This window comes from Mauremys mutica, chromosome 2, assembly GCF_020497125.1.
Source record: "Mauremys mutica isolate MM-2020 ecotype Southern chromosome 2, ASM2049712v1, whole genome shotgun sequence".
Taxonomy (NCBI): Eukaryota; Metazoa; Chordata; order Testudines; family Geoemydidae; genus Mauremys; species Mauremys mutica.
This window is the reverse complement of record NC_059073.1, coordinates 260,900,495-260,922,965: the sequence shown is the minus strand read 5'-3', so window position 1 is coordinate 260,922,965 and position 22,471 is coordinate 260,900,495. Positions and strand designations below refer to the sequence as shown.

Sequence of the window (22,471 nt, the reverse complement as noted above, 5' to 3'; positions counted from 1 at the left end):
GGGCTGAGATTGTTAATAGACTCTTCAGGGTAGGGTCCACATCTGTCTGTCTGTAAAGTGTCTAGCATGCTTTTGGAGGCTGCAATAATACTCTCACTACCAATTCCCTGTGCCGTCCAGTCTCCACACTGAACTAATCTGAAAAGAATAAACTGGCACTGTCGCAGAGGAGTGCCTGTCCTGTAGCACCCCCTGCTGGCTGAGTGTGGTGCTGCTGGTGCTCCTTGTCTCCCTTCTTCCCCAAGGCGGGTGTCTCCTTGGCTCTCCACACACCAGTCTCTGCTGGAGAGGTGGCTTAGCCCTCTGGCCAAGTCACATACAAACCTAACGCAGGGTGGCAAAAGTCCAAACTAAAAAGTCCCAACAAACAGAGGGGTTGTTTTGCCCTTTGGGGGCTTTCCTTCACTCTGATTTCTAGGCTACCTTTAAGAGTATTTCTGGCTCTGGGATAGAGCATTCAGCCCCCCAGGGTGCTATCCCTGGAGTACAGTTCTCAACCCCTTCTGGGATATGTTCCTTATGTCCTTCCCTGCTCCGGTATAGAGCACTGGGGCCCCGGGCTGGTTCCCCTGGAGTACCCTGCCTCCTGCAGACCCTGGATGAGAGCCTTCCACTCTCAGTGGTACCACTTTCCAAACTGAGCTTTATCAGCCCTCTTATAAGGCCCAGGTGTCGATTAACTACCAAGTGACCATCCTTCATCCCAGCCCCTCAGACTGGGAAGCAGCTAATAAATTATGGCACAGATGCGGCTGGCCCCCATCTCCCCTTAAAGGACCTGGTCTCCTTGTGACAGGCAGTAACAATAATGTGCTGCAAATGTCCATATTTTGTTAACCCTAAAACACTCTAAAGACAAATGTTTATGTGCAGAGAACATGATGCCAAAGTTACAGGCCAGAAGCAGAGCAATTAAGGATCCTGGAAAATATTTTACCTAGTGATCTCTCCTTTGTTTGGTTCGCTGATCTCACCACTGGAAGGCTTGCTCGTGTACGGCTGCCTCTGGAAAAAGGAGTTGGAGAATCTCCCTCAGACATGGCTTCTAAAGAATCGGCAGATGCTTCGGACAGATGTTCTGCCTGGTCTCCCAAATTGGACTGTGGGCTCTGAGACAGCTTTGGGCTCCTTGTCTGTAAAAATAAAATAAATATATCATTTATTATATTGCAAATGTCACTAGGAACATCAAGATCCAACTGTCTGGAGAAAAAAATATAATGAAAAATAGTTCATTCAGCCTCTAAATGCAACATTCTACAAGGCCTTGTGTGCTCAAGGTGACTTCTATGTAAGTTATTTTAAAATATACTGTCCCTGGATATTCCATTAAGATTTTTATTGCTGTACATCTACCGTACAAATTTCATTTCTAACAATGACCTGAGGCTGACATATTATAGCATGGATATATGGCAATTCCATTCCCTATTGCTCAGACAACTGTTAACATTGGTTATGACAACAAAGGTGCACCACACACACACACACACACACACACACACACTCTCAACCTGTAGGATTAGAAATTCATCCAATAGGTTTTCTTAGATCTGCTCTCAAGACCAGTGAGTGAGTTCTATAAAGAGGAAACTGGCAGCTGAGTAGCATAGAAGTATTTACATTTTTGACAACTGAAATGCTATTATTAATAATTAAAATCTCTAAAATGTTGCACTTATCTTGAGGAGTCTGTTGACAAAAATGTTCTGAAAATAAATTTAGCAGTAAAGCTGTCAGATCTCAGTATCAGAATTGCTACTACATATGCTGTGAAGAGAAAGGGTTAGCAAGGCCACAATAGCAGTCTAAAATTTTTATCCAACATGCTAAAAAATTATGAGCTAAACTCTGCTTTCATTTGTATCAGCATAAATGTGGAAAAACTCCAGATTAACTGAATTGCTTGTGATTTCCAGTGTATAACAGCAAACACAATTTAGCCACACAGAATTAACTGTAACTTCCATTAACTGCTAGATACTGTATGTTAAGATAAGTCTACCTAACCATCTCTGCTGGTACCAATCCAGGTTTTTATATTAGCTCCTATTATTGGAATTGCTGGCTAACAAAAACAAACTCAGTAGGAGAGGCAATGTCCTGAACATTTTCATCGTTGACTTCAAAAATATTAATACATTTTACAATTTATAAGGAAGTTGCATTGATAAATATACAAGGGTTCTGTTTTCTCTTTTGCAGAGAACAACAAACTTATGCCACTATAAGTCAGACTGAACTTAGTAGGGTAGTAATTTTCCATCATTTCTCAAGCAAATGCTACATCCAAAATAAATAATATACCTACCCTAAGTACAGCAATGCAAAACAAGAAAGGTTCTCACCCCCCACCAGAACTACAGTGGAAATATAAACTTTTTAAAAATGTCAGTTTATATTCCCAGGCATAAAATGTCATATATTATATCCCTCTTTATTTCCTCTCTCATTTAAAGGTCAGATAGTTATATTAAAAATACCCTATAGTTAGGCTAAAACTAACTCCCATACTGGGTTTGAAAAATCAGTCAAATTAAAGACAAGTTCAAAGAAAAGAAAAGAAATGAAAAGAAAAGGCCAAGACAACACATTTTGCTGATATGTGGCTTTTTCAGCAGTTTCTCATGTGAGATGGAGAGAGCTTGTTGCAGCAATGTCACAGATCATGTAATACTGCCCATGTGACCTTGAATATAAGCAACAACTCTTAACTTTTATGAGGTTTTCATTAGACTTCTCTACACCCCCAGCCTTCTCTGCTGCCAGCTTGTCCAGTTGCTCACATACTATAATAAGTTAGAAATATCTAATGAGAAAGCTAAATTCTCTGGAGCTTTGCACTTATGAAATGTTAGCTATTATCCAATGTCCTGCAGTGAAATGATTTTGAAGCATTGAATTTTTCCAGGAATTAAAGCTAACAACATTTACCCTTAGCAAACCAAGACGTGCTTTGAAGTACCTCTGACATGATCAGCTCTAGTCTACAAGGTTGTAAACACAGAGACTGGTGCATGTACAATACTGCCTGAGAGTTTACAGGTGACAAGTGACATGCAAACATGAAGGATTTCAAGAAGTCAGTACGTCTTCCATTCAGTTATCTGAAATGTGGCTTTTGGCAACCATCATTGCTAAAATATTTTAGTTACATAGGTATGCTTGTTAGACGCTGTTACCAACTAAAGTCACTAACTTAACTCATTGAACAATAAAGAGAACTAAAGCACTTTATGAAGCTCAGTTTCCTGTTCTGTTCATAGAAAAATCATAAGGAAAATATAAAGCAAGGTGCAATATAAATGAATCAAGACAATCCGGTAGAAACACTTCATGGTTTAAGTTTGCTTTTTGAAAAAATGATTTTGATAAAATAATTTTGCTTCATGTTTCCTCCTGCTACATTTGGTTGCATTGCTTTTTAAGACAAGCAGGATGACGAAGTTATATCTGTGCAGTTACCAATATCTGTTAAGTTACATTCTTGTTTTGAGCAATTCTTTAGCATTTAATAGAAAACTACTCAGATCCCCCTCAGGATTAATGCCAACTTCACAGTGACTCACACACAGTGGCTAGCATTGCTTAATCAAAGCACTGCAATGCTAAGAGGCTTACCAAAGACTAATTAAGCAGACTCATACAGTAGATTCCGTAAAAACAAGAAGCCTGATTCTCCTTTTACATGCACTAAAGTAAATCTGGAGGGGCTCCACGGAGGTCGATGGAGTTACACAAATGTAAAACCATGGCAGTGAGAAGTGAATCAGGCCCATAACGTACAGCTATATGCCCTGTAGAAAGCCTCGAGCCATCTGTGGCGCTCGACTAATGTAATATTTTTAATTTTAAACAGATAAAAAGAACTATCACCGAGGAATGATGGCCATCCAAATAGTTCTGAGATATCAATGCATATAAGGACTGGGGTGCAGTTTTCTTTTTGCCAATGGTGAGCACCAGGTTGGATGTTACAGTGACAGTCAGAGCAAGTTACTGGACATATCAGGTATCTGAATTGCTTCCTAGAAAAATTGCCCCCCCCCGCTGAAAAAAAGGGGGAAAAAAGCCACAATCCATGTCTATGGAACCATAAACTACTAGAATCATTGTGAAGATAGTTGGGGAAGGCAGTGGGGAAACTGGCAGTAGTATTTCAGTGCAGGTGTCACCACTAGGCATGTTCACAGAATCACAGAACTGGAAGGTACCTCGAGAGGTCATCTAATCCAGTCCCTGGCACTCAAGGCAGGACTAAGTATTATCTAGACCAGTGGTTCTCAAAGCCGGTCCGCCGCTTGTTCAGGGAAAGCCCCTGGTGGGCCGGGCCACTTTATTTACCTGCCGCGTCCACAGGTTCGGCTGATTGTGGCTCCCAGTGGCCACGGTTCACTGCTCCAGGCCAATGGGAGCTGCTGGAAGCAGCGCAGGCTGAGGGACATACCGGCTGCCACTTCCAGCAGCTCCCAGTGGCCTGGAGCAGCGAATAGTGGGAGCTGCTATTGGCCGAACCTGCGGACGCGGCAGGCAAACAAACCAGCCCGGCCCACCAAAGGCTTTCCCTGAACAAGCGGCGGACCGGCTTTGAAAACCACTGGTCTAGACCACTGGTCTAGAAACACCTGACAGGTGTTTGTGGGATCTCCATCACTGGGGATTTTTAAGAGCAGATTGGACAACCTCCCTAGGCAATTTATTCCAGTGCTTAACCACTCTGACAGTTAGGAAGTTTTTCCTAATGTCCAACCTAAACTGCCCTTGCTGCAATTTAAGCCCATTGCTTCTTGTCCTATCCTCAGAGATTAAGAAGAACAATTTTTTCTCCCTCTCCCTCTTCCTTGTAACAACCTTTTATGTACTTGAAAACTGTTATGTCCCCTGTCAGTCTTCTCTTCTCCAGACTAAACAAACGCAGTTTTTTTCAATCTTCCCTCATAGGTCATATTTTCTAGACCTTTAATCATTTTTGTTGCTCTTCTCTGGATTTTCTCCAATTTGTCTACATCTTTCCTACAATGTGGCACCCAGAACTGGATACAATACTGCAGTTGAGGCCTAATCAGTGTGGAGTAGAGCGGAAGAATTACTTCTCATGTTTTGCTTACAATACTCCTGTTAATACATCCCAGAATGATGTTTGCTTTTTTTGCAACAGCGTTACACTGTTGACTTATATTTAGCTTGTGATCCACTATGACCCCCAGATCCCTTTCCGCAGTACTCCTTCCTAGTCAGTCATTTCCCATTTTGTGTGTGTGTGACTGATCGTTCCGTCCTAAGTGGAATACTTTGCATTTGTCCTTATTGAATTTCATCCTATTTACTTCAAACCATTTCTCCAGTTTGTTCAGATCATTTTGAATTTTAATCCTATCCTCCAAAGCACTTGCAACCCCTCCCAGCATGGTATCGTCCACAATCTTTACAAGTGTACTCTCTATGCCATTATCTAAATCATTGATGAAGATATTGCACAGAACTGGACTCAGAACCGATCCCTGCGGGACCCCACTCATTATACCCTTCCAGCATGACTGTGAACCACTGATAACTACTCTCTGGGAAAAATTTTCCAACCAGTTATGCGCCCATCTTATAGTAGCTCCATCTAGGTTGTATTTTCCTAGTTTGTTTAAGAGAAGGTCACATAAGACAGTATCAAAAGCCTTACTAAAGTCAAGATATATCACATCTACTGCTTCCCCCCATCACAAGGCTTGTTACCCTGTCAAAGAAAGCTATCAGGTTGGTTTGACACAATTTGTTCTTGACAATCCATGCTGAAGAAAGGTAAGCAGATAGTAACTGAGATGACAGAGAAATATGTATAGAAATGACACTACATAGGTTTCTGATTGCAACCCTCCACTGCAAGTCATTAATGTATTTAAAAGTTACCTAAATACTTAAGGCAGTATATAAGACTGGAGAGTAGTCCTTTAAATAGCTTGTGAGCCCTCCAGTGGAGATCATTGTGTTCTAGGTTTTAGAAGTTTCCAGAGCCCAACCAGAACAGTGTGCCTATATAGCTAAGCCTTGCATATTACGTATATTCAGTAAAAATGCTTATATTTGGAGCTGTGTCCATGTGGTTCCTACATGTTATATTTTTTGTGTAAAAGAGCAAAAGGCATAACATTTAATGTAGGAGAAAAGATTAGACTTGCTTCACAAAGAAGTCCTGGAGCCTAGGAGGAACTCGGGTGTGTGTGTGTGTGTGTGTGTGTGTGTGTGTGTGTGTGTGTGTGTGTGTGTGTGTGTGTGTGTGTGTGTGTGTGTGTGTGTGTGTGTATGTATCTCTCACACACACACAAACTGCCTAGTAACTCATGAACTGCTTTTGGACATGTGCACACAAAAACAAGGAAACACCACCATTATCTAGCCATACCCTTGGGACTCAGTAATGCTATGACACAGAGAAAGGATACCTATAATTGGTCAATAGGGCTAGTATTCTTCCTCAAACCCAGGACTTGCTAGAGAGCAAATATCCTCAATCCACATCGGGCTTTTCTCTCCCATAAATGCAAATTAATGAGGTTCCATTTTACATTTGTTTGCTGCAGTATGCTTGATTGTTCACTCGGTTGGGATTTTTTGGCACATTCTCCAAATTGTTCTCCAAACAGGTCTTCCAGCATTAGTGCTGCTTAAATGGGTTCAGCTGTAATATATAGATGCAGAAAAGTCAGTATAAAGGATGAGGGATTCCTCTCCTACTTCTCAGTAATACTTTGAAAATACTACTTTGTTTAAATTTTCTTAGTGACTATGAAGAATGTGTTCAGGAATTGAAAATGATCCCATCTAAGATGTTTCTCTTCTGACTGGTCTTGGGATTTATGCAAAAGGATAAAATTGTGGTTAAAGATCTCCTGATTTGTGGTCTGTAAGCAAATGTCTTACTAAAGGAAATAACCTTAAAATAGTCATGTTCATCCCTTCATTTCAAGTGAGAAGGTTATGAAAGAGTAGAGGACCCATCTGGGTTTAATAGGAGAAAAGAGAGATATTGTCAAATTGTCACAGATATTGATCAGTGAAGTCAAGGGAGGTGCTTAAATAAGGAAGGTGAAGTGCTGTAGGGGATGCCAAGTAGAGAGACATATTTAGTAACCTACTGAATACAAACGACTCTCCTTGCTTTCAAGGCTTTACACATGCTGCCTCACCTATCTAACTTCTCTCATTTCTCTCCACTAATCTTCTCATCTCATTTCACCATCCAAGATACATAACTGTCTCTTTTACAACTTCCTTCCACTCTCATTTGCAGTTGTTTTCCATGCTACTCCATACACCTGAAAACCTCTTCCTTCATTTCCTCTTTCACATCCTTCCTGAAAACATGCCTTGAAGGAGATCCACAAACCCTGCACACTTCCCCCATTACCCTTATCCAGCTGAAAAAAAGAGCTAAAAAGCCCTCCCGCCCAAAACACACACAAAAAATACTTAACTTTATTCCTCAACCACTCTGCCCTTTATTGCTCCCCTCCTCACAACCTTTGCTTAGATCTTGTCTACTTAGACTGTGCTCTCATACGTTTCTGTACCGTGTCTGGCCCACAGTTAATGCTATACAAATAGTAAACAAAGGTATCAACACATAATAAAGAGATGGTAGACACGGTGTGGTGTAATTTTACCCAGTTATATGCTCTAAGGAACACCCTAAGCACAGTCAAAAACACTTTCTCTAGCTTCCTTTTGAGGCTTCAAGAATGGGAGAAAAGAGAGGGAGTAAAAAAAAAAACCACCTATTTTTTTAACCTTGTCAATACTCTATTTCTCCTGTGGGTGTAGCGAAAAAATAACTACCTGGATGTGAAACGGACTTTAGATGTACACATAACACATGTACAATGAGCTCAGTAAACTGCAAATACTATAACTGAATGTGAGCTCTCATTACCATAACCCTTGCTCCTCCTCATCCTCACCCCACCCTGATTGTTTGCATCTCTCACTTGTGTTGTATCTAAATTGCCCTATACGCTGGTTGGGGAAGGGACCCTGTCTGAGAGTCTAGCACTCTTTGGGGTACTATATTATCACAACAATATTCTTTTATTTAGGGATGCTGTTAGGGCCACACTGATGGAAAAAGAGAATCTATATATACCAGGGGTGGCCAAACTGGCTTGCGAGCAACATGTGGCTCTTTTGCCATTAAAGTGCAGTTCGCAAGCCTCCACCGTCCTTCCATTCTCCACCTACCAGACTGGGTGGGAGCTCGGGACATCTGCCTTGCACATATATGGGGTGGTGAGGTAGGAGCTTCAGTCCAGTGCGGAGGAGGGTCTTGGAGCTTCAGCCCTGGGGGGTGCACCTGCCGGGGCTCCAGGAGGAGTGGGGCTGAAACCCCAAGCCCCAGCTCCCAGTAGGTGTACTCTGGCTCTTGAACTTCTAAAGATTGTCATATGCAGCTCGGAGGGACATTAACTTTGGCCACCGCTGATATATACTATCCACACACATATACACATTGTATATATTTATAGAATCATAGAAATGTAGGTTTGGACCTTGAAAGGTCACCTAGTTCATCCCCCTATGCTGAGGCGTGTCTAAGTATATCTAGGTTTCAGAGTAGCAGCCGTGTTAGTCTGTATCTGCAAAAAGAACAGGAGTACTTGTGGCACCTTAGAGACTAACACATTTATTTGAGCATAAGCTTTCGTGGGCTACAGCCCACTTCTTTGGATGCACAGAATGGAACATATATTGAGGAGATATATACACACATACAGAGAGCATGAAAAGGTGGGAGTTGTCTTACCAACTCTGAGAGGCCAATTAAGTAAGAAAAAAACTTTTGAAGTGATAATCAAGATAGCCCAGTACAAGCAGTTTGATAAGAAGTGTGAGAATACTTACAAGGCAGATTCAATATTTATAATGGCTCAGACATTCCCAGTCCCTATTCAAACCTAAGTTGATTGTATCTAGTTTGCATGTCAATTCCAGCTCAGCAGTTTCTTGTTGGAGTCTGTTTTTGAAGCTTTTCTGTTGCAAAATTGCCACCCGCAGGTCTGTCATTGAATGACCAGACAGGTTAAAGTGTTCTCCTACTGGCAGGGCTGGCACTTCCATTTAGGCGACCTAGGCAGTCGCCTAGGGTGCCAGGATTTGGGGAGGCAGCATGTTGCTGGGAGGGCAGCAGGCGGCTCCGGTGGACCTCCCGCAGACGTGCCTGAGGAGGGGTCCGCTGGTCCCGCGGCTCCGGGACCAGCGGACCCTCCGCAGGAATGCCTGCGGCACGTCCACCGGAGCCGCGGGACCGGCAGCGAAATGGGTAGAGCCGGCCCTGCGCCTAGGGCGCCAAAAACCCTGGCGCAGCTCCTGCCTACTGGTTTTTGAGTGTTATGATTCCTGATGTCAGACTTGTTTCCATTACTTCTTTTGCGTAGAGACTGTCCGGTTTGGCCAATATACATGGCAGAGGGGCATGTATACCTAGACCATCCTGACAGGAGTTTGTCTAACCTGTTCTTAAGAACCTCCACTGACAGGGGATTACCTCCCTTGGTAACCTGTTCATTTATTTAACTATCCTGTTAGTTAGCAAGTTTTTCCTAACATCTAACCTAAATCTCCCTTGCTTCAGATTAAGCCACATACTTCTTACTCTACCTTCAGTGCACACGGAGAACAATTGACCACCATCCTCTTCATAAAGCTCTTAGCATATTTGAAAACTGTTTATCAAGTTCCCCTCAGCCGTCTTTTCTCAAAACTAAACGTTCCCAATTTTTTTAAATAGAAAATGTGTATGTGTGTGTGTATGTGTATATCTATCTATCTACACACACACACTTTCTATTTAAAACACAGCTATCCATGTGTATATATGTATATATATATATATATATATATATATATATATACATACACACACACACACACACATTATATATACATTCTTAAAATGACTTTTTCCTCTAGCACTTATTTCAACAAATAGAGTAACTAAACCCCATACACATACACATCTTTGTCCCAAAGCAGCAAGTGCACACACACACAACTCTCAAGGATTTTCACCTGGGAAAAGGAATATATTTGGTTTGGGGAAAAGATGAATTAAATATAACTATCTTTTATTGCAATTTTTCTTCTTTGTGAATTATTTCATTATCTTTAGATGAAAAAGCTGTGATGTGGCATTCACTGATCATAACTTACAGAAAACCATATAATTCCAGAAGCAGCCTCATACAGGCAACTGCGTTATTGAGGGCTAAAAAACCAGTAAGTTATTTATATTATTCCCTCATGGTTGCTCATATATTAATAAATGACTCTGGCTCCTACTTATTTACTTTAGGTATGAATGTTTCATTGTTTTCTGTTAAAACAACTGCAACAAGTTACAAAGCCCAAAAGCTAGTTCCTCATTCATTTTCTTTTGGATTGGACAGCCACGTTAATTTGCTGTGATTTGTAGAGACTTGTCCTCCCCGATTAGCAGGTTCTTATTAGAAGAAATATTTGCTGTTGCACTCATGGGCTCTCAGTGTCTCTAGTGTTAAAGCAAGCACCCTTACCTCACCTGTCTGGACACACTCCCTGGTTTTCTTGCATCTGTTCCTTCACAACTTCATTCACATCCTACATCAGTGGCAAATAGTACCTGCCTCCCAACAACACATACACAGAGAGCAAAGCCTGAATTAATCTTCTCTATTGCAAAAATACTTGACAAGAGAGCCGCAACCAGGAGGCTACTAGTCAACCTGGGTCATTCTGGTGCATTGTTGGTGCCCCACTGATATGAATTTACATCAGTGACAATCAGCTAATAGCTTGTGAGACACATGCTGGTTCTGTGGCCCTAAACATTACTTTGGTTGAATTGTCCTGTCTGACTGGTGCTTAGTCAGTGCTTCCTGAGTCTCAAGCAAAATATGAGGAATGGAAATCACAGCAACATCCCAATGTTACCTGAGACATGAGTAATTAAATAAAGCATAGAATGCAATGTAAATGGACCTGCAACACAGAAGCCAGGCAGATCTTTTCATTCTCCAAGGAAGAGAGAAAAATAAGCCACAGGAATTTCCCACTGAGGTAAGAAGGGTGACACTCTTCCCATTTAGTAACCTGGAGGGGAAGATGAACTTATGCAATGATGTCAAATTGTCATAGGATGATGTTGCATTAAAACTTGATAATGTTCAGTCACAATGACATGTCACCAGATAACCATTATTAATGGATTGTCATGAAGGAAATGTCAGGATGCTGCACTGAGTGATTATTTTATGCATCTCTGCAAATCTATTTGAGGATGAAGCTATTCTCTGCTATTAACACTAACTGCATATTTACTATTGCATATTTACCCCAACTTTTTTCATCTGACCTAGACAATATGTTTACTCAGATCCCACAATTTATCATTTATATTTTTAGGGTGGAATTATATTCAAATCATCCTAAAAAGCTGCAGAATTTTCCACCAGCCTTCAGAGCTCCTGCTCATGACTGGCTGCATGCCTCCTGCTGTTGTAACCAGCCAAAAATATATCTTGTAATTCGACTTCTGTGAAGAAATGAGCTTGAAATATGCAGGTCAGTTATTCCTACTCTCCCTTCTCATCACCACAGACTTATCGGGGTGATCTTCAAAGTCACAATTTAAACTTCTTTTGATGCTCCTATATAAATCTTTCTGGTCAGTTCAAACTTGGGTGCCTAAAGTTAGGCACCTAAATAAATGAAGCCAGATTTTCAGGGCTGTTGCATGCCTGGAATTAACACATTTATTGAAGTCGATGGGAGGTGTGGATGCTCAGCACTTATTACCACCATGCTCTTATCTAGGTCTCATTGGCGTTACTGAAGTTTAAAAATGTTGTCCTAGGGAACTTGGCAACAGGCCTGCCAGCAGTTTTCATCACTACAGAGAGTTCAGGGCTGAAATATGCAACATGCTTGAGGATCTGTTTCAATATTTATAAGTAACCAAGGAACCCTCAATTTTAAGCTTCCTCCAAAAAGTGCATGGTGGGTGGACGGTGCCTTAGTTTAACTGAAATGGCACACACTCCCTCCTCCCCTACCATCCCCCCCAAAGAAATTCCTATTGAGAACAATAGGATGGAGAGGTTAAAAGAGAGATACTCAAACATATAGATATTAAACTTTAATATTAGCTCTTAACCGATGTATGTGTAACCCAAGGTTTTCTATTGTCACAAAGGACAGTCTGGGATCTGGAGAGGTAGCTAATACACAAAACTAGAACAAATTCTATTGGTAATATTTTAAATGTGGTGCTGTAAAAATCCAGAGCAATGGTCCACCTTACTATTCTACCCAGTGAAGAATTCTGGGATCCCGCCACATTTGCTCATGGCAGATAAGTTTTACAGTCTTTGTCATCTCATCCCATGTGGACTCAGGGTTACTGTTCTGCTATTTATTAAAGGTGTCCATAATTTCCAACTTGGATATTTACACTGGGCTTATCTAAACTCTCACTGTAGTTTCAGTTGGAACTTTTTATTTCCCTCAAAAAAACCACGCTGAGGAGTATTCATGGTGCAGAATGACCCATGCTCCATCCCAGAGGTGGCTGCAATTCCCACCTACACAATCTGGGAAGTGCTGTGAGAACTCTAAGGATGAAAGGGATAATTTAAATAAAAGCTGACATTACACTTATCAAAGGGAAAAGAGCCTCACCCACTCAAGTAGCCATAAACCACAACCAAAAAGAAATACTTAAATATATAAACAGATGCCTAAGTGCACCTTGGGGCTCATGTGTTCTGATCCAAGGGACAGATTACAGTCTCACCCCTCTCTCCCATGCACACACCCAAGGAAAATAAAAGGAGTTTCCGCACCTTTGGTGTTTTCCCACCAGAGCAAATGAACAAGCTATGGAGTAGTGGGGAGTAGTGAGGGCAAAAGACATATCTGGCTTTAAGACTAAGCTTGATAAGTTTATGGAGGGGTGGTATGATGGGATAGCCTAATTTTGGCAATTAATTTAGCAATTGATCTTTGATTATCAGCAGGTAAGTATGCCCAGTGGTCTGTGATGGGATGTTAGATGGGTTGGGATCTGAGTTACTACAGAGAATTCTTTCCTGGGTGCTGGCTGTTGAGTCTTGCCCACATGCTCGGGGTTTAACTGATCGCCATATTTAGGGTCGGGAAGGAATTTTCCTCCAGGGCAGATTGGCAGAGGCCCTGGAGGTTTTTCGCCTTCCTCTGCAGCATGGGGCATGGGTCACTTGCTGGAGGATTCTCTGGACCTTGAGGTCTTCAAACTACAATTTGAGGACTTCAATAACTCAGACATAGGTTAAGGGTTTGTTATAGAAGGGGATGGGTGAGATTCTGTGGCCTGCATTGTGCAGGAGGTCAGACTAGATGATCATAATGGTCCCTTCTGACCTTAAAGTCTATGAGTCTATGGAGACTCCAAAGCTGCCCTTGTCAGATCTATTTCAGTGGGTTCTAAAGGCTGGAAAGAATTTTTCCATGTGCTAAATATTTTGCCCAAAAAAAAAAAGAATCAACAATCACCAACACCAAGTTGCTTTGTAAGTTGGTGAACTCTTCAGGGCAGGGCGTCAGCCATGGCCTTCTGTGTTTGGAAAGAACCTAACATCTGGTGGGCTCTACGAGGAATAAATCAATAGATGGGGAAAACAAGTATAACAAAGAGCATTGTGTAGGGCCTTAGGCAGCACTGTATTTACATCTGTCTCCTTATTTGAGACGCCTCCCACCCCATGGAAATGGATGTGCATCATTAAGAGCCTCTGAAATGTTACATCTGAAATATTTATCAGAGCACCTATGAAAAATTACTGGGCTGGTAAAATATTGATATTACAGTAGGGTGACCAGATGTCCCAATTTTATAGGGACAGTTCCGATATTCGGGGCTTTGTCTTATATAGGCATCTATTGCTCCCCACCTCCCTGTCCCAATTTCTCACACTTGCTATCTGTTCATCCTATATTACAACAGCTCCCTTTCTCCTCTCTTGAGATTTGTCACTCTTCCTCCCCCTCCCCTTTCCCTCTGCTGCTGCCCTATGGGCATCTCATTGTTGAATGAGGAGCAGACTGCACCTCTCTTTATCATCCTCTGCCCTTGTGCTTCTCTCCCTTTTCCTTTCTGTCTGCTTGCTTGATTTATTTGCATATTTAAGTCCTATTGGTGGATATAAAATGAGCCAGCAAATAGCATAATATCAGGGTCAAACAGACAAACAAGGCTATTATGCACTGTATACACAGAAAAAAAATATGCCTAATATCCCTGTTCTTATCCCTGTAAAAAAGAACACAGAGTGTGATCACTCTCAAAACGTCCTGTTTCTTACCAACAGGATAAAGTGATATTTATGGGATTGAGAGATTATGCATTTGACTGCAGTATAAAGCATTCTGGGACATGCTTTAAATCTGCATTCATATATAAACCACACAAAATATGCTGGCAAAATAAACAATAAAGATGCAGTTGAGACACCCATAATTATATATGCCATATACAAAGTGGAGGAAGAGCTCAATGGAGGACAGAAAAATGTAGGGTTAACTTTTTAAGTGTGAATCATATGTGTGTGTGTGTGTGTGTATGATTGTGAAGACCATGGTTTAGTCATCTCAGGGTACTCTTGTGAATATCTTATGTTTTTCACTAGCAATTTCAGGGATACATAAACATATATGTTTATAAATCCATAGGATCTAAAAGATTAAAATGTTGATGAAAGTGGTCATGAAAAGATAGATTTCATGATTCTATGGAAAGGAAGGAGTGAGAGCAGCAAAACAACAACAATGGACTTCAAAAACCAAACTCAGGAAAATAGTAGGTAAGGTCCCATGGGAAGAAAATCTAGGGGGGAAATGAGCTCAGGAAAGCTGGTTGTTTCTTAAGGAGACAATATTAAAGGCACAACTGAAAACCATCTCAATGCGAAGGAAATATAGGAAGAATACTACGAGGCCAATATAGCTCCATTAGGAGCTCTTTAATGACCTGAAAAATCAAAAAGGAGTCCTATAAATAGTGAAAACATAGACAAATTGCTGAGGAGTACAAAAGAGTAAGCACTAGCAAGTAGGGACAAAATCAAAATGGCTAAAGCACAGAATGAGTTACATCTAGCAAGGGACATAAAGGCGATAAGAAGAGGCTCTTTTAATACATTGGGAGCAAGAGAAAGATGAAGAAACGTGTAGGTTCTCTACTTAGCAGTGAAGGAGAGCTAATAATAGATGACACCAAGAAGACTGAAGTGTTTAAAGCCCATTTTGCTTCAGTCTTCACTAGACATCTGAATGGTGACCAGATACTTAACACAGTTAACAGTAACAAAGGGGAAGGGTCACAAGCCAAAATAGGGAAAGAACAGATTAAAGAATAATTAGATAAGATAGATGTATTCAAGTCACCAGGGCCTGATGAAATTCACCCTAGGGCACTTAAGGAACTAACTAAAGCAATTTCAGAACTATTAGCAATTATCTTTGAAAAATCATGGAAGATGGGTGAAGCCCCTGAGGACTAGAGAAGGGCAAACATAGTATCTATCTTTAAAAAGTGGAACAAAGAAGATTCAGGGAATTATAGACCAGAGAGCCTAACTTCGGTTCCTGGAAAGATCCTGGAACAAATTAAACAATCAATTTGTAAGCACCTAGAGAACAACAGCGTTATAAGAAATAGGAAGCATAGATTTGTCAACAACAAATCATGCCAAACCAACCTAATTTCCTTCTTTAACAGGGTTACTGGCCTAGTGAATGTGGGTAAGCAATAGATGAGATATATCTCAATTTTAGTAAGGGTTTTGACACAGTCTCATAAACAAACTAGAGATATGTGATCTGGATGAAATTACTATTAGGTGGGTTCACAACTGGTGGAAAGACTGTACTCAAACAGTAGTTATCAATAGTTTGCTGTCAAACTGGGAGGGCATATCTAGCGGGGTCCCACAGAGGTCAGTGCTGGGTCTAGTACTATTGAATATTTTCATTAATGACTTGGATAATGTAGTGGAGATTATACTTATAAAATTGCAGATAACACTTAACTGGGGCAGGGGAAGCGTTTGCAAGCACTTTGAAGGACAGGATTAGAATTCAAACCAACCTTGACAAATTAGAGAATTGGTCTGAAATCAGCAAAATGAAGTTCAATAAAGACAAGTGCAAAGCACTTCACTTGGGAAGGATAAATCATATGCACAACTACAAAATGGGGAATAACAAGCTAGGTGGTAAAACTGCTGAAACAGATCATCGATTAGAGTGGATCAAAAATTGAATGAGAGTCAACAATGTGATGTAATTGTGGAAAAAGCTAATATCATTCTCGGGTGTATGAACAGAAGTATTGTATATGAGACATGGGAGGTAATTGTCCCACTCTGCTTGGTACTGGTGAGGCCTCAGCTGGAGCTCTGTGTGTCTCACTTTAAGAAAGATGTGGACAAATTGGAGAGGGTTTGTTACAGGAGTGGGTGGGTGAGATTCTGTGGCCTACATTGTGCAGGAGGTCAGACTAGAAGATCATAATGGTCCCTTCTGACCTTAAAGTCTATGAGTCCCCAGAGAAAAGCAATAAAAATGATAAAAGGTTTAGAAAACTGACCTATTAGGGAAAGTTAAAAAAACTGGACGTTTAGTCTTGAGGAAAAAAAAAACTGAGGGGGGACCCAATAACAGTCTTCAAAATATGTTAAGAGCTATTACACAGAGGACGGTGATCAACTGTTCTCCATGTCCACTGGACAAGACGTAATGGGCTTAATCTGCAGTGAGAGAAATTTAGGCTAGATTTTAGGAAAAACTTTCTAACTATGAGGGTAGTTAAACTCTGGAGGCTTCCAAGGGAGGTTGTGGAATCCCCATCATTGAAGGTTTTTAAGATGAGGTTGGACAAACACCTGTCAGGGATAGTGCAGGTTTGCTTGCACACAGGGCAGGACTTGAGGACTTTTCAAGCTCCCTTCAAGCCCTAGATTTCTATGGCTCTATGATGTAACAAGGGACTATGAAGTGGCACAAGTGTGAGGAGGCATGAATAAAACAGATGAACATCAAAATCCAGTATGGAAATTGGGCTGGGAGCCATTGGAAAAGATAGTATGTAAATGTTCCCATTCCTTGTATCCCTCTCCATATGCCACCCCATTGGTATGCCCCATAAGGGTGTCCCTCCAAGGGGCACAAAAATCTAATGTCCTATTAAGGCACATTCTTATAACTTTCAAAACCACAAGAAAGAGCAAACTACAGGATCCCTTTGCAGCAAGTATGAAAACATACATAGGTAAATAAGCATCCTCACCTCCACAGGCCAACTTTTCTGCAGCTGTTTGATCTCTCAATTAATTAAAAAACAAAAATACCGTTCAAGTATATAATGCAATATATATAGAAATCAGCACGTTTTAAGGTGGTTATTAAAGCATTGGGGTCACATTCTTCCCTCAACAACATGCACTCAATTCCCACTGAGTTGAAGGAGTGGGGTGCATCTAACAAAGACAAGAGTGTGAACATTTATGCCTACCATGCCATTAGAGGCAAACTCAGAAATAAAAATAACGTCAAAGGATCCACATGCATCAGATTGCTGTACTCATTTTGCTTGATATGAACCATACTTCACCATGGTGGAATACAAAGGGAAAAGCATGCATGTCCAGATTTACTCAAGGACACTAACACTAGTTGTGAGGCAAACCACACAAAGATAAAAGGTAACAGGCTCAATCCAAGGCAGAGTGCATAAAAAGAAAGTACAGTACTAACTCTCTGAGAGGATTCAATTTTCATCAAGTACCTTTGAATGTCAAGTTCTGAATGAAGGGAGACCAACATACACTGCAAAGCCTGTGGATCAAAGAAAGAGACAGATAGAAGGGGGGGGGGAAAGAAAAAAAAAGATAAAATTGTTAAAAGGAAAAATAAATCAAAACAGAACAAAAAGAGAATGGCCTGTTCATAATGAAACTGTACTGCAGCATACCAGCAGCGGAAAGGAAAGATGAGATATATACTGGAAAAATATATAGAACAAAAGGCAGCGTGTACACAGTGAGCAATATAGTCTTATCACTCGGTAACACAGTTTCACTTCAATATTCCAAGAAGAAGTTCTACAGCATTGAACTCAGAAGGTGCACTAGGAACTGGTGAGTTGTGAATGTTGACAGTGATCTTACTATAACCCAAGTTTACATGAAGATAATGCCATCTTGTTAGCCTGTCACTCCCCATAGCATCCAGCGTCATCAGAGGGGAGTGACAGGCTAACATGATGGCACAGTCCTTCCTGATCATACTACGAAGAGCGTTCCCTGATGTTGTGAATTTACTGCAAGTTTCACAATAGTTGGAGTTTTGCATAAAGCTCCAGCTCCCAGAGTCATAGGATTATGACTTTCATTTAAAAACCAGTTTCTAGTCTTCATAGTTATGGAGAAAATCTTGAAAATATGAGGCTTAAGACCCACAATACAAATAAAAAGAATCCCAAATGTAGTATTGTTAACATCTCGTGATTTTAGGGAGCCTAACATTATTTTTGAACACTTGGAGTTGTACATGTAATGCTACATGTAATTTAAATGTAATTTAATCCTCTGTTTGTTTGTTTCTATTAAATGAAAAACATTTTACTGTATTTCTAAATCTTCTCCCCTTTCAGCCTATGTCAAACTCTTATTACAATTGTTATAGTGCTTAATTTGTGCCAGGACTTGCTACGGCACCGCTAGGCTTGACAGTTAATAGCCCTGGCACCCCTGGGCTTCCCACATCAGTTATGAATGTAAAAAAATGCTTGAGTCCTCTTTCATTACAAATTAAGCACCACAACTGTAATGACTCTGCTATTGCCTATTCTATACTTTCTGCTATTAGTATGAGCCAAAGTGAGAAACTAAGCTAATGGATAACTATTATCTACTACAAATATCTTATAGAGCAAGTGAGCACATGTCATATAGTACCAACACTATAATTAAGACAGTAATCCAAAGAATCTTTCAATTCTTGTACACAAAACTCATGACAGACATGATTGTATGATATTTGATTCCAGGGGCAAGCCTATTAGTACACAAATATTCTATATTTCTTCAAGATTTAGTCAACTAGATAAGGGTTTTTTTTTTTGGGGGGGGGGAGGAGAGTTGTACCTCTTCTTAAAATAAAACAATAGAACACTTTTCCCCGATGACAAATATAACATTTAGATTTGTTAAAGTAAAAAAAGATTTTTACAAACACAAGATTGTACAAACACAAGAACATACTAAATGCAACCTTGAAGCACTAACTGGATAAAGTCCAATCCTGATCCCAGCACAAAGGCACAGACAACACAGTCAGTTGTCACGGTCTCTGAATTCATGTCAGTTTTTGCATTTGTTTCTGAAGTCACCCTCCCAAACACACATACTCCAAAAGGTTTTGCTTTATTTTTAATTGAGAAATCATTCAGATAGAAAAAATCCATCACATTACTTCACTTTTTTTACATCAAGTGCTAAATCCCACAAGGCCAAGTTGCTGGATTGTGTGCAGGGCTTTCCATGGGAAGGAATCTCTCCCCCAGCTGCAGAGCTTCCCTGCAGTTTCTGTAGCCCTCATCATGCACAAGACCCTAATTGTGTAGAGTGCAATGATCCACATACTGGCAGATTCACCAGCTCCGCTCACACTCTGACCTCCAGCTCTTACCCAAGCTCCATTGAACAGGGTGGAATTGAGCTCCATGCCCAATGGGTTCCTTAAATCCTGTCACCCCACAGAGTGAAACCAAACTGGTGCCACTGCCTCTGGAGCCTTCCACATAACAAAGGAAGGGGCCAGATTTAACTCCCAAGTGTGTCTCATTATTAAAGTTAGGAAGCCACTTGAATAGCATGTCTTTTTAGGGGGGAAATTTCTCTGTTATTAAATTAGCCTTTTAAATATAATCAAATTGTTATGTAAATTCTATAGCAGGCAGGCAGGTCAGAATACACAGTTAAAAGCGATCAATCAATTTCACAGACATCTAAAAAACCCTCTCCTCTTAGTATGACGACATATTCTCTGCCCGTCAATATCACATGTTGCAGCATGCGCACCAAGGACTGGAGCTAGAAGTCTTTGAGTAAACATAATCTGACAGGGAAAAACCCCCACACAAAATCACAAAATGGACAGTCATATAATACAGGAAGTCTCCCAATATAATAGACAAGTTAGTGCTATGAAGGCAAGTGAAGACTGCACAGTATGTTACAGAGAAGACTTCAGATCAGATCAGACTTCAGTATCAGGAGAATACTTGGACATGGTAATATGAAAAGAACATTACTAAAACTACTTTTAAATGCTGTGATCTGAAATCAGGGCCTCACTAGAGATAAGCCTAGAACGTATTTTGAAAAAATTCAGGTCTGAATCCAAACTTTGAGGCTTGGACCCATCTCTAATATTAACCTAAATATTTCTTAGGTATTTATATGCCTTCCACTCCCTAACTCATCACCATAGTATCCCAAGTACCTCAGAAATATTTAAAAAAATATAAAACAATACTAATCTGTTTCCTCCCTCCCAGCCTGTAGGAGAAACAGCTTGATTTTTATTTTATTTTTCATATGTAGGTATGTGTGTGAATGTACACAGACCATACAGAGGGAAAGCTAAACTAGAGATGAGCTTCACATTTTAGTTCTCAATGCAATGAGGACTGTAATCCTTTTCTGATACAGGAAGGAGTTTAATAATGTAGGGTCAGCATCTGTGAAAGTTCTCTCTTTCTCACACCTCCTCCTCCACTGGTTGACTATTTCATTGGCCCACACTGGAATGTAGCTGTCATGGGACGTTATGGCCACGGAGAGAGAAGCAGCCTCTCAGGTTGTTAGGGACAATCCCATGAACAATTTACAGTATCAGAAGAGAGATCCTGAACCGGACTCTCTATTTAATGTAGAGCCAGTACAGCGAATAAAGCACTGGGATGATGTGCTCACAGCAACCTGTGTTGGCAAGCAGATGAGCTGCTGTGATTGCTACCAGATGGGAGCTTTTTCAGGGCCTGCAGCTTCATTCCTATATATAATGGGCCAGATCCTCAGCTGATGTATATCAGCCTGGCCCCATTGAATTTCAATGGCAATACACTGATCTATACAAGTGAGGATCTGGCCCAATGAGTTGAATGAGTTCGTAGGTAGCAGTTTTAGACCGAGCTGGATGAGCAAGCGTCTCAGAGGGGTGATTAAGAAAAAACAGGAAGCGTACAAGGACTGGAAAATGGGAGGGATCAGCAAAGAAACCTACCTTATTAAGGTCAGAGGGTGTAGGGAAGCAGTGAGAAAAGCAAAGAGCCGGGTGGAGATGGACCTAGCGAAGGGGATTAAAACCAATAGCAAAAGGTTTTTTAGCCATATAAATAAGAAGAAAACCAAGAAGGAAGAAGTGGGACCGCTTAAAACTTTAGACGGAGTGGAGATTAGGGATAATCTTGGCATGGCACAATATCTAAACGAATATTTTGCCTCAGTCTTTAATGAGGCTAATGAAGGGCTAAGGAATAGTGGTAGAGGGACTGATGGGAATGAAGATATGGGGGTAGACATTACGGTATCTGAGGTAGAAGCCAAACTTGAACAGCTTAACGGAAGTAAATCGGGGGGCCCGGATAATCTTCATCCTAGAATATTAAGGGAATTGGCGAGTGAAATTGCAAGCCCATTAGCGATGATTTTTAATAAATCTCTAAACTCGGGGATTGTACCGTTCGACTGGAGATTAGCTAATATAGTTCCTATATTCAAGAAGGGGAAAAAAAGTGACCCGGGTAACTACCGGCCTGTTAGTTTAACATCTGTAGTATGCAAAGTCATGGAAAAAATTATAAAGGAGAGAGTGGTTACGGACCTTGAGGCCGATGGCAACTGGGACAAATTACAGCATGGTTTTACGAAAGGTAGATCGTGTCAAACCAACCTGATCTCCTTCTTTGAGAAAGTAACAGATTTTTTAGACAAGGGAAATGCGGTGGACCTAATATATCTTGATTTCAGTAAGGCGTTTGATACGGTACCGCATGAGGAATTACTGGTTAAATTGGAAAAGATGGGGATCGAAATGAAAATCCAGAGGTGGATAAGGAGCTGGTTAAAGGGGAGACTGCAGAGGGTCGTATTGAAGGGTGATCTGTCGGGTTGGAGGGGGGTTACCAGTGGAGTTCCTCAAGGTTCGGTTTTAGGTCCGATTTTATTTAATCTATTTATCGCTGACCTCGGAACCAAAAGTAGGAGTGGGCTGATAAAGTTTGCGGATGACACCAAGTTGGGAGGTATTGCCAATTCGGAAAAGGATCGGGATATCCTCCAGGGAGATTTGGATGACCTTGTAAACTGGAGTATTAGTAACAAGATGAAATTCAATAATGAGAAGTGTA

The 22,471-nt window shown here is 40.8% G+C and overlaps 1 protein-coding gene across 11 annotated transcripts in view; it reads right to left on the bottom strand.

Annotated features, from left to right (window-relative positions):
- The window catches only part of KIAA1217 (KIAA1217 ortholog), a 247,137-nt gene that overhangs the window by 123,254 nt on the left and 101,412 nt on the right, over window positions 1–22,471 (bottom strand). For all 11 annotated transcript variants that reach the window (XM_045004436.1, XM_045004429.1, XM_045004435.1 and 8 more), the window contains one exon: window positions 938–1,133. In XM_045004436.1, the coding sequence (XP_044860371.1) occupies window positions 938–1,133 (196 nt within the window). The remainder of the gene's footprint in view (window positions 1–937; window positions 1,134–22,471) is intronic.